Source organism: Rhincodon typus, chromosome 29 (assembly GCF_021869965.1).
Source record: "Rhincodon typus isolate 14 chromosome 29, sRhiTyp1.1, whole genome shotgun sequence".
NCBI classification, from domain to species: domain Eukaryota; kingdom Metazoa; phylum Chordata; class Chondrichthyes; order Orectolobiformes; family Rhincodontidae; genus Rhincodon; species Rhincodon typus.
In genome coordinates this window covers 32613620-32629554 of record NC_063360.1, presented here as the reverse complement: position 1 = coordinate 32629554, position 15935 = coordinate 32613620, and the positions used below count along the sequence as shown (strand labels likewise).

Below are 15935 nucleotides of genomic sequence, written 5' to 3'. Positions count from 1 at the left end.
CAGTTCTGATGAAGAGTCACCAGAGTCAAAGCGTTAACTCTGCTTTCTCCCCACAGATGCTGCCAGACCTGTTGAATTCCACCAGTATTTTTGTTTTTGTTTCAGGTCTCAACAACCACAGTTCTTTGTTTTATTTTAGATTCTAATGGCATACTCTCCGTATGAGAGTCCAGACAGCAAGCACTGCAAGGCTATTCAACTATAAATGACTTTGCAACTGAGCATGATCTGGTGCTTGCTTTGTGTCCACACATGCACACTACTTTTGTGAGAGTAATTATTTAACAAACAGGAATAGGAACTCAGGTATATTTGCTTAACTCCCCCAACAAATGCTGGCAAAAAGCCAATTATAGCTTTCTCCATCAGCCAACCTATGTCTATTCTAGTTTCCAAGAATCAGTACTACATTATTACCACTGAGCTATAGGGATAGAAAACCCTATATGGTCTGCCGTTCATACCTGTATGCATTCATGGTCTGTTTCAGCTGATCATAGAAGAGAAATTCAGGATCCCTGCAATCAGAAAAAGATTAGTTACCTTTGTCATCAAAACTTCAAGAAAACTTGGTCTTTTTTTCCTAACAGTAAAAATTCTAAGTTCACAACATATAGGCTTGAGACCTCTAGTGACTGATGCCAGGTAGATATCTATATGTACGTGTATGTGTGCTGAATGCTGGAGCAACAAAAACAGCAGATAAATGCAAGTCCACTGCACACGACTGGAAAGGAGAGACCACATATGGAGTGAAGCATATAATATATAGTTGAGGGAATTTGGAGACAGCGTGAATAGAACTGGTAAATCTTTCTTTCCTCTCTCCAGTTTAAAAGTTCAGTAGCCGAGTTAAAAGGTTAATAAGGTCACTGACTCAGCTGACTGAGGGACCAGTCAATCACCTGAAGCCCGAATAGGGTGCCCATAGGTGTTGATTACTATTGAAAATTAACTAGTGCGAGTCATCTCAGCTCCCCCACCTCTATTTAAGAGAGGGCTTGTTGAAAGCACACAACCAGTAAACTGCGCACGGTCAGGAAGAAGAGCTCACATACTGAGTGAGCATATAGTTGGGGAATTTGCAGGCAGCGTGGAAATTCAGTGCAGAAGGGAAGAGGTGCTTTGTGCTTGCTTTTCTGGCTCATTGTTTGTCAAGGTTTTTTTAAAACCAGATCAATTGAAGCCCAAGATCAAATGTCCAGCGCAAAAAAGTGAGTCATCGGAAGACCACAAATTCATTGGTTGGTAATAGCTACTAATTTGAGTACAATAGATTATCTTCAGATTAAGCCTGAGTTCCCCAAGCAACCAACACCTGCTATAGATGGTGTCCACCAGCTCCCAAATCATGCATTCCAACATTTAAAAAAAAATCAAATTACGAACTAAGCCAGATGTATTGTATCTGCATGATGTAGAAGCTGGTGGACCCTGTTGTGGCTCAATGACCACATCTGTAGTAACTGTTGATTGCTTGAAGAACTCAAGCTCGGAGTTGATGAGCTGGAGCCTGAGCTTTGAATGCGGTGATGCAGAGACAGAGTGTGTTATCTGGACACTGTTTCAGGAGGCAGTCACAACCCTCAGATTAACCACCTTTAATTTGGTCAGTAGTCAGGGACAGAAGGGTGTGACTACCAGCAAGGCAGATAGAGGGATCCAGCACTTAGTGCTAAAGTAGCCTCAGCCCTTGAGGTTGTCTAGCAGGTCTGTGATTCTTGCTTCCTCTGAGGAGGAGAGCAAGGGCTGCAGGGAGGATGAGCAAATTGACCATAGCACTGTGGTACAGGGAGCCATTCAAGAGGGGGAGAAAAAAGAGAAATGGAGTTGTAATTGGGGATAGGATAGTCAGGGGAATAGGCACTGTTCTATGACCATAATTGAGAGCCCCGAAGGCTGTATTGCTTGCCTGGTGCCTGGGTTCAGGATAACTCACTTGGGCTTCAGAGGAACTTGGGGTGGGAGGGAAAGATCCCATTGTCATGCCCCCCCACGCAGGTACCAACAATATAGACAGAAAGAGGAAAGAGGTTCTGCTGAGGGAATATGAACAGCTAGGGGCTAAATTAAAAAGTAGAACCAATCATCTCTGGATTACTAACTGAGCCAGAGGCTTATTGGCACAAGATTAATGAGAGATAAACCCATGACCGAAAGATTGGTGTAGGCGAAACAGGTTTGAATTCATGGGACATTCGCACTAGTTTGGGGAAAGGGGGAGCTGTTCTGATGGGAGGGGCTCCACTTGAAACATGCTGGGACCATAGCTCCGGCAAATTGTATAACAAGTGCTGTGGACAGGGTTTTAAACTAAATAGTAGTGGGGTGGAGGAGCTCAGTTGCATGAAAGTTAAGGAAAAAAGTTAAGGGCAGAGGGCACGGCAAAGATTATTAAAATTTCCAGAACAGTTAATAGGGCACGGAGCATGGAATGAGTCAGGCTCAGCAGATAAAGGGACAACTAAGACTGAGGGAGTTGTACTCGAGTGCATGCAGCATACAAAAGATGACAAGTGAGCTTGTACTGCAAGTGGACTGGGAGAAATCAGATTGGTATCAGATCCCAAAAAAAAAAAAAATGGAATCTGTGGAATGTCTACAAGACTGTTTTGCCTGTGGTTGAGCCCAGTAGGGAACTGGCAATTCTGGATTTGGTAATGTGTAATAAGGCAGACTGGATAGAGGAACTTAAGGTGAAGGAACTCCTAGGCGTTCCTCTTGACCATATTATAATAGAATTCACCCTGCAGTTTGAAAGGGAGAAGATTGAATCAGATGTAACAGTTTAATAACTGAGTAAAGGTAACTACAAAGACATGAGGGAGGAGCTGGCCAGAATTTATTGGAAGGGAAACCGAGGAGGGAAGATGGTGGAGCAGCAATGGCAGGAGTTACAGGGGAATTCAGAATGTATAGCAGAAATTCATCTCAAGGATGAAGAAACATACTAAGGGAAGGACGATGCAACCATGACTGACAAAGGGAAGTCAGAGACAGCATAAATGCAAAAGAAAACGCGTACAATGTCGTGAAGATTAGTGGGACACCAGAACATTGGGAAATCCTCAAACAGCAGAAGATTGCTTTTTTATTTTTTTAAAAAGTTATGGTGTGGGGAATGAAATATGACAGTAAGCTAGTTAGTGATATAAAAGACGACTACAAGCAGTTTTTTTAAAGATGTGTGAAATGTAAGAGAGGCAAGAATGGACATTAGAAAATGAGGCTAGAGAAGTCGTAATAGAGAATAAAGAAATGACGAGGAACTGAATAGGTATTTTGCATCAGTCTTCACAGTGAAAGACACCAGCATACCAGAGCTTCAAGAGACTCGGGGCAGAGGTGAGTGTAGCGGCCATCACCAAAGAAAAGATGCTGGGGAAGTGAAAGGTCTGAAGGTGGATAAATCACCCAGATCAGCTAAACTACACCCTAGGGTTCTGAAGGAGATAGCTGAGGAGATTGTGGAGGCATTATTGGTGATCTTTCAGGAATCACTGAAGTCAGGGAGGATACCACAGGACTAGAAAATGGCTAATGCAATGCCCTTACTTAAGAAGGGAGAGAGGCAAAGACAGGAAACTATAGTCCAGCTACCCTGGCCTCTGTTGGTAAGATTTGAGAGTTCATTATTAAGGACGAGATTGCGCAGTGCTTGGAAGTGCATTGTAAAATAGGGCCGAGTCAGCACGTCTTTGTCAAGGGGAGGGTGCGCCTCACAAATCTGTTAGAATTCTTTGAGAAGGTAACGAGCAAGTCAGACAAAGGACACCAATGGACATGGATTTTCAGAAGGCTTCTGTCAAGGTTCTGCACAGGAGCCTGGTAAATAAGAGCCAATAGTGTCAAAGGAAAGGTACTAACATGGATACAGGATTGGCTGACTAGTAGAAGGCAGGCAGTTGGGATAAAAGGGTGTTTTTCCATGACTAATGGAGTTCCACAGGGGTTGGTGCTGGGACCACAACTATTCACGTTACATATTAACAAGTGACAAAGGAAAGGAGGATGTTGTTGCTAAGTTTGCAGACGATACAAAGATAGGCGGAGGGGCAGGTAATATTGAGGAAGCGGGAGGCTGCAGAAGATCTTGGACAGATTAGGAAAGTGTGAGGTTATGCACTTTGGTAGGAAGAATAGAGGCACAGACTATTTTCTAAACGGGAAAGGGCTTTGGAAATCTGAAGAACAAAGGGACTTGGGAAGTCTAGTTCAATATTCTCTTCAGGTTGCCATGCAGATTCAGTTCACAGTTAGGAAGGCAACTGCAATGTTAGCATTCATTTCAAACGGACTAGAATACAAGAGCAGAAATATACCGATTTAGAAGTGGTCAGACCACTTCTGGAATACTGACAGCAGTTTTGGACCTTCTTTCCAAGCAACAACATGCTGGTGTTGGAGGGGGGCCGGGGGAGGTTTCCAAGAATGATCCCTCGGATGAAGCAATTGTCATGTGAGCGGTTGAGGACTCTGGGTATGTACTTTCTGGACTTTAGAAGGATAAGGGGATCTGACTGAAACTTACAGAATAGTGACAGGCCTGCAGAGTGGCTGTGGAGATGATGTTTCTACTAGTAGGATAAACTAAGACCCAAGGGCACAGCCTGAGAGGGAAGAGACGGCCCTTTAGAAATGAAACGAGGAGGAACTTCTTCAGCCAGAGGGTGGTGAATCTGTGGAACTCATTGCGCAGACGGTTGTGGAGACCCAAGGCATTAAGACAGAGATAGGTAGTTTCTTGATTAGTAAGGGGACCAAAGGTTACAGGGAGAAGGCAAGAGAATGAGGTTGAGAAATGTATTGCTTATGAAGAATGGTCCATATTTGTGGTGTGGCTTACATGGGTATACAAGCAGTATTCCTTCCTTTATTTTAAAAAAAGACATAAGTTACCTTTTATCTGCCTTCACATGATGGCGTTTGACATCTTTCAAGTATCGACTCATGTAATACTCCATTGTGGAGATCAGGGTGCTGTCCTTATCAACAAGCTGTGCTGCCCTTGGCTGAGCCGTTAGCCAGTCAAGTACGGAAGATAGCTGATCCTCTTGTAATTGCTGTATTGGGAGAGATAGAGGAGGAAAATCAGACTGATGAATGGAGGGGACACCAAAAAGCAAAATACACACCACTCTTGAACATTTTGCTCCTTGGATTCTGATGTTAAGCTGTTGTGCATGAGATACAAATTCAGATCTGCCAAGACCGTTGTGAAGGGCAGGACAACTATCAGGATTGCTGAGCATAGGAGAAAAGCTCATGCAAACTGAAGATGAATGATAAAGTGATGTTCAGATTAGTTTCATTGGAGCTTTTAGAAGGTAAAGAGAGCCATATAAAACCAGTGAAATGTGACTTTACTGAAATTTATTTATTTCTACTTTTATTACACTTGTAGAATACGAGGGAAAAATTAACCAAACAATTTTACTGAAAATACACCAGTCAGTCCTGCATTATTATTATTCAGCTAAACCTGAATCCACAGATTCTTCAGAGAAATATCTCTGACTCTTTTCCCAATCAGGCTGATTCCCTCCAACAAGTTAAAAAATTTATCTAACACATTACAGCCTAAATTGTTGCCTAAACACTTTCCCTCTGGCATTTCAAAGTCCCTCTGGATGCTAGCGTCAAGTTGATGGACGAATCCCATATAACCTGACACCATTACACCATAGTGATCTACGTGCTATCATCTCCACACAAATCTACTGCCTCTGTATCACTGGACTGCTCTTTATACCTTGCTTCCTCTTTTCTACCATCAGTTCTAATTCTTTTTAAATCAACAACCCACCGTGCTCCACAACCACATGTTCAATTCTGACCTGCTTTGAATAACCTTTGAACCCAGTAATAATTCCTGCCAGACTAAACAGTGGACGATGACGGTAGAGTTCACTATTTCTCCTCTTTAATGTAAAAGGCAGACTTGCACTTATATAGCAGCTCTCAATATCTTAAAAAGGGATGGTAACCAATGAAACACTTCTTAAAGCATGGTCATTGTGGCAAGAGAGGAAATGTGGCAGCCAAGGTACGCACAGCGAAGACCAATCTGATTATTAGGTAATTTTTTGGTATTGATTGGGGTTAAACATAGCCAAGGATATTGGCCAGGGAGGGGTGGGGGAGTAATTCTTATTTGAAATAATACCATAGGATCATTCACATTTATATCCAAGAGGTTTAACATTTTACCCCTCAGAGCTAAGTGTCACCCAAAAGTCTGTTCTTCAAGTTGCAACAGTATGATTCAAACTCTCAAACCTCCTGGCTCAGCTGTGAACTAACTACCAAATGAGCCAAGTTGACACTAATAGGTCATTAGATGTCAGCAGTCCAGTTCAATAATGTTTTCATCTTTCAAAACGGTCACCTGATTTACAATTCACTTAATACATGCCCATGGGTTCAATTCCCACCATGGCAAATGCTGAAATTCAAATTCAGTAAGGTATCTTACAGGTAGATTCTTGGTCAGTAGGGGAATCAAGTGTTATGGGGAAAGGGCACGAACATGGACATGAGGAGTCAGATCAGTAAAGATCCTACTGAATGGTGCAGCAGGTTCAAGGGGCCAAACAGGCAAGTCCTGTTCCTATTTCTTATGGATTAGACAGCTGGTCTACTGGCCACAATGTAACCATTATGTCAATTGTAATAAAAAAACTCATCTGGTTCATTCATGTCTTTTACGAAATCTGCCATCTTTTCCTGGTCTGGCCTACATGCGACTCCAGATCCACAGCAACATTGCTGACTTTGGGAAATTACACATGGGTAATAAATGAATACTGCCAAGCTAGCAATACCGATAGAGTCACACAGCATGGGAATAGACACATCGGTCCAAAAACTTTACGCATGCACGTTTCATCAAGGATCACTGGTCAGTGAATCAGGAACAGAATCCAGGATGATTTTCTCTTAATGCAGAGACTGAACAGAGACGAGAGGATTGGCTCAGTACAGTGTCAGGCAGGAAGTTTAACAATTAAGATGATCCAATTGAAAATTCAGAACCTTAGGGTGCAGCATTAATAGATACAGGGTGGTGTAAAAGTTACAACAGTACACTGGAGTTCATTCTGCCCAACACCTTAAGGAGGACATTTCATATATTTAAGAAGTTCACTGTGAAAGAAGCATGACTCCAAGGAAATACCAAGTAGGGTCTGAAAAGTTCCTAAAAGGTCTATATATCCCCTACAAAGCACTTTTTGTTTTAATTTTAGCACACAGAAAAACATCCTACAGGTGAGGATCCTTGCAAGCATACACGGTGCTCTTCCCTAGCTAAGAGGTCTGTGATTGCAGTGGTTAGGGAATATCTCGACATGAGATGCAAATTGATTTTATTACTGCAGTGTAGCTATAATACATTGTAATAGATATAATAGATTAATTATATCTGATGCTGTGGAGGTCATGCAGTGTCCATGGTTGTTGCTGTACACAATACTTTAGTGGATTCTGAAGGGCTTGAAACCAGTCCCTGATTTCATATTTAAAAACCACTGCACCAACATCATCATCTTGTTGTGTTTTAAGACAGAGTATATTACCTCAGATGTCCAGCTATTGTGCACACCCCAGCAGCTATGATATCACTCATTCTGTAAAAATGAAAGTGAAATTCCAAGTAACAAAGAGACATTCAAGCTTACCATTTGCTCTGTGAAGATTTGAAGGTCCTCTGGGGCACCCTAAAAATAAAACACAAAACAAACTTTTAAAGAAACAGCCCAATAAAGGCATGTATGGATGAGGTTTTCAATGTGCAGCAACACGTGTACACAAAACACCAACAATATGGTTCAAAGATCTATTGTGGTCCATCTCTTTAAAGGATTAGCAACCTGTGGTTGACGAGTGGCTCAGTTTGTAACCTGCTTGACTTTGAAGGGACAGCTTGGCTGAAAATCAAGTGGAGTTACCTAGCTCCATTTCTACTTCAGTGAACAAATATTTGAGAGGCCTTATTAAGAGGCAGAGGCCATTCCTGCATTTGCAGCACAATACAACTCTGTTATAGCATGATCAAAAACAGGAACTCAGGAGTCATTGGGACATCCAAGTCCTATTACTCCACTAGCATGTAATATCAGAATCCTCTGAATTACCTGCAAGGAAAAATCAGTGCTTAACACGGTCACATTTTGCTGAAATGCTGCATCACTACACTAGAGGCTACTGCTGCATTTAGTACAGGAACGCAGGAACAGACTATTCAGCCCTTTGAGCCTGCTCTGCCCTTCAATGTGATCATGGATAATCTGGTTGTGGTTCTTCCTGTCTGCATCCATCATCCTGACATCCCCGCCATGCTGATTTCCTCAACGATCAAAGATGCATCCACTCAGCTTTGAATAAATTCAACGACCTAATTGCCACTGTTTTCTGGCAAGAGAATTCCACAGCTCCACAGAGAGAAAAGAAAATCTCAATTCCATCTTAAAAGGGAGACCTCTTATTTTTAAGCTGCCTCCCCTAGGATTTTGTATGTTTCCATATGGTTATCTCTCATCCTCCTAACATTCAATGGGAAAAATGCCAAACCTGTTCAACTTTGCTTCATTTTGGCAATGAGTCATGCCAGAACCATCTCTGATTAGCTTCTAATGCAATTATTCCTTTTTCAGATGAAGAGATCAAAACTGCACAGCTGTAATAAAACTTTCCTGCTTTAATATTCCATTGCCCTTGCAATAAACATTAACATTTCAGTATATAGCCTTTCTGAAAAAAGATTATCTTTCTGAAGTGAGAACAGAAAATACTGGAAACACATCCGGTTCATCAGAAACCAAGAGATGGATTAACTTGTAGAGTTGGGTTTTTCATGCTTACTAAAGGTTCTCTAAAGATTATTTAAATTTACACAGTGAGTACTAATCCAAATTTGCTTTAATTTCTTCACCAAACAAGAAGCTGCTCTTGTTTTGAGAGCCTTCAACAGAACCCCAGCAGAACTGGGGGTGGGCCAGGGCAGGGTGCTTGTGTGCACGTGCATGAGAGAGAATGAAAGGAGGAGAAGAGGCTATTTCTACTTTCTTGCGTGTGCTAATCCAGAGTCAGCCACTAGGTGGAGACAATAGCCACTGCACCACTTAAGGCAGTTTCATCTGATTCTCCTTCACCTACCTGGTGGGGGTGAGAACCGCAGAGGTGAAGGAATTCTGGAACAAGAGACTGGAGGGCAAATATAGGCTGAGTGCATTTGAAAGGAAGAGATAGAGAGAGTAAGGCAAAACAGTTCTGGGAACTCTTACTACACAAGAAAATATGTCTCAGTCATATGGTTGAGATAAGATGCATTGACCTCACTGCACTACACAGGGACTTACAAACCACGGGGACTACCATCCCAAAAGCTCCCCCATATTTCAAAGATATCTTGAAAAATGGGTTCCATTGCCAAAGATATCTTCTCAAATTAATGTTAGTCTTTCCTTCAGTCACCAGATCACCATAGGAAAATGAGCCTGTTCATTCAAGGGAGGATAATTTTCTGCAGATTCAGGGGAAAAAAAATGAAGTTATGAAATGATAAAGAAATAAGAAAGAAGGATCCTTACCTTCTCTGTTAGATTGTAAATTACCCTTGCCAGTGCCTCAGCAATTACTTTGGTATTGCGACTTAATTTCTGAACACTAATTTGGGACCTAAATTTGGAAGAAAAACATACAATGAAAAGTTTTCTTGATACAAGGTAAGCAGATAGCTAACAACACATTTACTTTCAGGAATAACCCTGACCTTTTTTGATAAATCAACCCCATGTGTTCTTACGACACCCCTCAACCCTCTCTTTTTCATTGACTTGCCTCTTCAGTTCTAGAATACGGTCCGTTTCAGTGGCCTGCCTAGAACTTCTTCCTGCAACTTTTCACAAGAAAGTTCTACATTCCTTTCCTTGTTGCCGTTTCCATGTCCTACAGTTTAAGCCCATCATTTCTAAGCAAAACATGCTCCACAAAATTATTAAAGCAAGAATGAGGAGGCACCTCTTACCTCATGTCCATAACACTGGTTCGAAGGCTGTTTTTATGGCTTTCTAGGCGGGATACCGTGAATGCTGGTAATCGGCGAATTCCAAATCGTTCATGTTCCCAGGCCAACATGTCTTCTGCCAGGTTGATTTTTTTATGGATCATGGAGAATTTCACTTCTGGATACCTGGAGGTCACCTACGTTTTAAATTCAATAATTTTTCAATCAACCAACAGATTACTTACTTCAGACATGCAACTTACCATTAACATCCTCCAATCTTAAAGCAAAGATCAGCACCAAAGAAGCAATTTTAACTCATAGGATATCACATAAGAGTCTGGGAGCTCAACCTCGAGTACCAGTAAAGGCTTTTAAAACATTTTTTTAATTCATTCACAGGATGTGGGCATTGCTGGCTCAGCCATCATTCATTGTCCATTCCTAATTGCCCTGAGAGCATTTTAGACTCAACCACATTGCTGTGGGTTTAAGTATATTTAAGTATATGCTGACTATACCTGTTAGACAATTCCCAGGTACATAATGGATTGTCAATAGCAGGAACTTGGGTTGACGAATTCTGCAGCACAGACTAAATTGCAGTTGCTTCTAAAGTGAGACTGATCAAATCAGCATGGACTGCAGACTGAAGCTAGGACCTTTCTATTCACATTCAGAAGCTGAGCACTAACATTTTCTACTTTTATCATGGTCATCATTGTTAAAAGAAAGTCTCAATATTCGATAACATCAACTAATTGAGCACAAGAATCAATTCTCGGATCTCTTCACCCAGCTCCATAGTAAGATGGAGCCGAGCAGGGTGTGTGAGAAACTGCATGCACTAACGAAACAGTGAATTTCGAACTTTGTGTGAATTCATTGGCCATTTTCCACAGTGAATTTCTAATCTCAGCCTGCTGTCTCTGGAATGCAATAGGGGCCAGTTTATATCTCTGTCCCATGAATAAATAGAGAAAAATGAGCAAGTCTTATTGAGGCACTGGGTCAAAGCACCATTAGAAGACTGTAGGCGGGATGCTTGTCTACCATGTACCTAAAAGGTCAAAGAATGTGATATAAGCATTGTTACTTACACCAATGTGACAGCCAATTTACAGCAGTAACATCCTACAGACAGGACACATTGAAAGCAGTTTATTGTGTGAACTACTGAAGTTACGATAAAGCATATTTTTGTCCTAATACCCTTAAAAACTAACTGCATGCGATGGAAATATTGGGTGTGAACCCAGCAGCTTGCCTTGCTACCCAGCACCTGTGGCAGATCCTTAAGTTCTATGCTAAAAAAGTGAGCTTGATGTGGCAACACACTTACCGTCTCCAGCTCTTTTAGGAAGGTGTGCTGTGGAGTGGCTTCCTTAGGTGGCTTTGAAACATGAAGATAAAGACTATCACCATTGCCTAATGTATCAAGGCATAAAACGAACGCAACGTTATCCTGAAGAAGGCTGGAATCTGGAAAACATGGACCCCATCCACAAGATTACAGCCTAGTACAGACAACCTGATAAAATGTGGTTCCCCTTACAGGATGAATTGAATAATTTTAACTACTGGCCAGAAGTTAATTCCATAGAATTTTGTATCATAGAGAAGTGCCATTTGGCCAAAAGAGGCCAGAATTGTGCTTCCATACTGATGCTATCCACAAAGATCAGTCAACTCCAGCTAACATCAGCCCAAATAGGAAATGATCAAGACTAAGTTCCTGGACCATAATGAAGCAAAACTACTTACTGAATGTCTGTTTCTGTTTACAATAGTAGGTGCGCTTAGCATACCTAAATGCTAACTTATTGGTGGCAAATAGCTTTTGCAATTTACCAGATTTAAATATGGGTGGTTCAAGTGGTGAATGACTTTAAGTAGTGAGCAATGTCCTTTGCAAATTTTTCTTCCACGTGCAGCCTTCTCATATGAATAGGGAATTTGCAATATTTTTCTTGTAGCCAATGTAGCACTATCTTAAAAGGGAGCTTGTACAAGCAACCAACGCTGTACATTGTGTGGAGGTGCTAATACTGTTTACAAACAGCTTTAGTGGTAGAGGAATATAGATAGCTACATTCTTCACAATGATTCACATCGCTGTCGGGTAGGTGGTTTCTTGCTCCCAATGCAGAGATACAATCGTTTATCTTACCTGTGTGATCCAGGTTATCTTCCAGCCACCGTTTTGTGCCCTGGTAATTGAATTTGCCTCCTCCGGATACAAAGAACAAGATATTATATCTGAAAAGTTATTGAAGAATCAAATAGTATTTTACCAACAAAAGAAAAGATACTATCAACATAAAATTGTTTAGAATCAAGGGCTTGATTGAGCAACCTACAAATTAACTGAGGACTATTAACATTTCTCGACTACTTTTAGAAAAAGAATCTCAATATTTGCACAACTGTTTATAGCTTCGGCAGCAGTCTTCATTTAGTTTTAGTAATTGGCTGATCTTCCATGTCTCTCCAATATTCTCTACAGTAGCAAGAATCCCAGCTGATGACTGCTAAACCAGAGGCCAGTAGAGCTGAGGCCAAATATATTGTCATATTATTGCTCTGGATGAAGTCAGCACAGAAAGAAATCACACCTATAGATCTCGTGTGGTACTGTTGAGTCCTACAATGTGCTGTGTATTTATGAATCTGGTCTGGTTTGGTGGGTGGGAAAAATCATTAAGATATGGATTACTCCAGGTTGGTTGACAGACAAAGTGCTCTGTGCCCATATGTACATACATGGTACCTTGGGCCTGCATCTGCACACAAAATAAATAAGATCAATTGGAGGGATTGGGCAAGTGAGAAAAGCAGTGGCAAACTCACCGAGTACGTGCTTATTATTTGTGATTGAACCTGTACATTTAGCACTGAGACTAAATTATAATTGCAGGGTGCTCAGTGCAGCTTCTGTTCAACATCTCAAAAAAATCTCTCAATTATGTCCTTTATAAAAAAAATTTGTAGATTTATATGACTAACAGCAGAAATAAAAGTCAAAATTAATTTCACCAATATTTCATAATCAAGTGTTACAAGTGCTCACCCAGCATGTGTCCTCTTGTAAGTATACAGCTTGGAAAATAGTCGAGCCAATTCTAGTAAAGCTGCGACACCACTACCATTTGAATCAGCACCATAAGCCAGCCACTGTCCGGGGTGGGGGAAGAGAATAGGTTAGGTTAAAAAAGGTTAGGTTACACTCGTCTATTATGTATCATAATGACATAAAAAGGTAAAGGTCAAAAGAACCGAGTGGCAACTAACCACATTGCTGTGGGTCTGAAATCACACACAGACCACTTTGGATAAGGACGGTAGATTTCCTTCCTAAAAAGGGCATTTGTGATGGGTCTTTATGACAATTGGTGATAGTTCCATGGTCACCATTGAGACTACCTTTCAATTCAATTGATTTTTATTGTTAAAAACTAGAACTTATTAATTGACTGAATTGAAATTCCACTAACTTCTGCTTTGGGTTAAGGAACTACGTACTTGAAACAGTTGCCTGCTCCTTTAGAATACTAACCCAGTACTCCTATTGCTGTGCCACTGTATCCCCTAAATTCAGTGATCTGCCAATTACATTTTTAACTCTCCAATGCCTACGACTACTGTATTACGTGATAGTCTATCACGAATATCTACTACTCTTTTGCATAAAAGAACTTCAATATATTTGTTCTTTCCTTATTCTTGGATGGGATGTGCCAGCATTTATTGCTGATCCCTAATTGCCCTCGAATGAGTGGCTTATTCAGCATTTCAGAGGGCTGTTAGGAGTCAGTCACTCACATTGCTGTGAATCTGGAGTCATATGTTGGCCAGACCAGGTAAGAATGGCAGACTCCCCCATTCCCCAGCTGTTCTGGTGGGATTTGAACCCACCTGCAAAACATCAGTACATTCATGAACATACTCTGAATTACCAGTACACCAGAGCACCGTTTCCCCAAATATAACGTATACAGTCTACCTAAATAAACTCATTGAGTCAATAATTTGAAACATCCAAATCTGCTGAAATTCAACACCTTATTTCAATATATTACTTGCTGAGCACAGTTAATTTTATAACAATCCAAAACTAAATTGAACTGTTTTCCTGGTTTCAGTAGATTTATTACCATCTTATTAGCATCAGTTATCCTGTACATTGCAAATGTGATCATCTCCTATCCATCTGAACTATTCTACCAGTGCCTTATAGTTGGCGAGCGTAGGAGAATATGCTCTGAATTGTTGATTGCTGCAGCATTCGGAGTTCACTAGATAAATTATCTCACTTTTATCTGACTCACATTTGGACATGGCTGAGCGTATATAATACAGCTTAAACCAAAAAGAGTCCACTTTTCTCACTAGCAGTCAATTAAGAAACAAACTAAGTACTTGTATAGAGACTTACTGAGAACTGGGTTTAAAATAACAACTTGAGGAAAGGCATAGGACTCGCTTCTCATTTATATAGATTTATGGTTGGATTAAGAGGTATCATGTAAATTTATAACTTGATCACATGCTTCATGTAAAACATCCACTCCTGCTGGGTAGAGTATAACAGTTGCCTTCTAGCAAATTGCTTGAATGATAATTTTCCATGTACAGGACTAGACTAAATGCTAAGAGGTGATATGAGAACAGAAGAACTGTCCAATAGTAAACTTTTTTTTTTTAAAAAAAATTTCCATACTAATATTTCTCAGCAGTAAGTCCCCCACTGTGCCCCCCCCACCACGACCACTCTATTTCAGGTTTTGCAATTTCAGCTTTAGTCCTCTTATTAAGCCCTGCCTTAAATCATTTTCAGAGCATGTGGTTTGACTCTTTGCTGCAGCAAATAGTTCCTTCACCCACCAGGCAAGTGTGTGATGCTCTGATGTCTCAATATGTTGGTTATTGTTTAACAGTATGCAGTATAAACTTTGGGACCATCATTATATTTCAACAAAATGCTTGTGATAATAAAAAAGCACTACAAAATAGGTTAAAACCACTAACAATTCTGAATATTGCATGATTAGCCAGGGTTGTACTCACAGGAGCAACTCCAAAGGAGTCATAGTGTGCTACAATTACAATGGTAGGAAGATCCTCTCCACCCAGGCCAGTCAATCTGCCCTAAAGGAATAACAAAATAACAACATGTGAAGACACAAACCCCACACTGCCAACAGCAAAATTCCTTTAATTAGCTGAACAGAAAAGCATAAAGAGTTTATAAACGTGTACATTTACAAAATGTACATTTTTAAACTGTTAACTGAAGGAATTGTTTCTCTTGTGCACAGGAAAGATCAAGAGCCAAAAGACAGACCACCTTACTACCTCATTTTACATTATATGATATTAAATTATCTCCAAAAGCACCTTGGGTGAAGAGCAAAAGCCCACGCTCCAAGACAGAGCTAAGGTGTAAACCAACAGGAATAATAGTTCAAATGCTAATCAAATGAGAAGTAACAAATCTCTTAAATCCTTCAAGATCCCCCTCTGCTGTGGTCTTTGGCCTTCTAATTCTTATAGTACAAACCCCACTTCCTTTGCTTCATCACTTACTTTTTCCTCAAGGCTTTTCCATCCCACTCCTCCTCTTCTCTTCTCTTTTAAGGGCCTAGTCCATATCTATCTTTTAAAGCATATTTTCAGTCTTCTCCCCAACTATTTTACTAATTATTTACTAATTCTACTCATCCATTGTACCACCTCTAGATTTTCCATATCTTGAAATCACTATGTTTAATGCTAAGTATCACTGCAGGAGAAAGAAAAGCCTAAAGGAGTTCTCTCAATGCTGGATGCAATTTTCAAAAGTTTGAGTTAGATTTTCCAGGAAACATCTCAACTCATGGGCAGTTATAACCCTTTGCTGCAGAGTGCATCACCTCCTTGTCATGATAGT

The 15935-nt window shown here is 40.6% G+C and overlaps 1 protein-coding gene across 1 annotated transcript in view; it reads right to left on the bottom strand.

Moving 5' to 3' along the window:
- Positions 1–15935, bottom strand: part of ncln (nicalin) — a 49384-nt gene that overhangs the window by 7149 nt on the left and 26300 nt on the right. Inside the window, exons 5-13 of the mRNA XM_020511020.2 lie at positions 15074–15154; positions 13077–13180; positions 12177–12265; positions 11349–11488; positions 10028–10203; positions 9591–9678; positions 7680–7718; positions 4900–5063; positions 465–518 (exon numbers count right to left, since the gene is read on the bottom strand). Of these exons, the coding sequence (XP_020366609.1) occupies positions 465–518; positions 4900–5063; positions 7680–7718; positions 9591–9678; positions 10028–10203; positions 11349–11488; positions 12177–12265; positions 13077–13180; positions 15074–15154 (935 nt within the window). The remainder of the gene's footprint in view (positions 1–464; positions 519–4899; positions 5064–7679; positions 7719–9590; positions 9679–10027; positions 10204–11348; positions 11489–12176; positions 12266–13076; positions 13181–15073; positions 15155–15935) is intronic.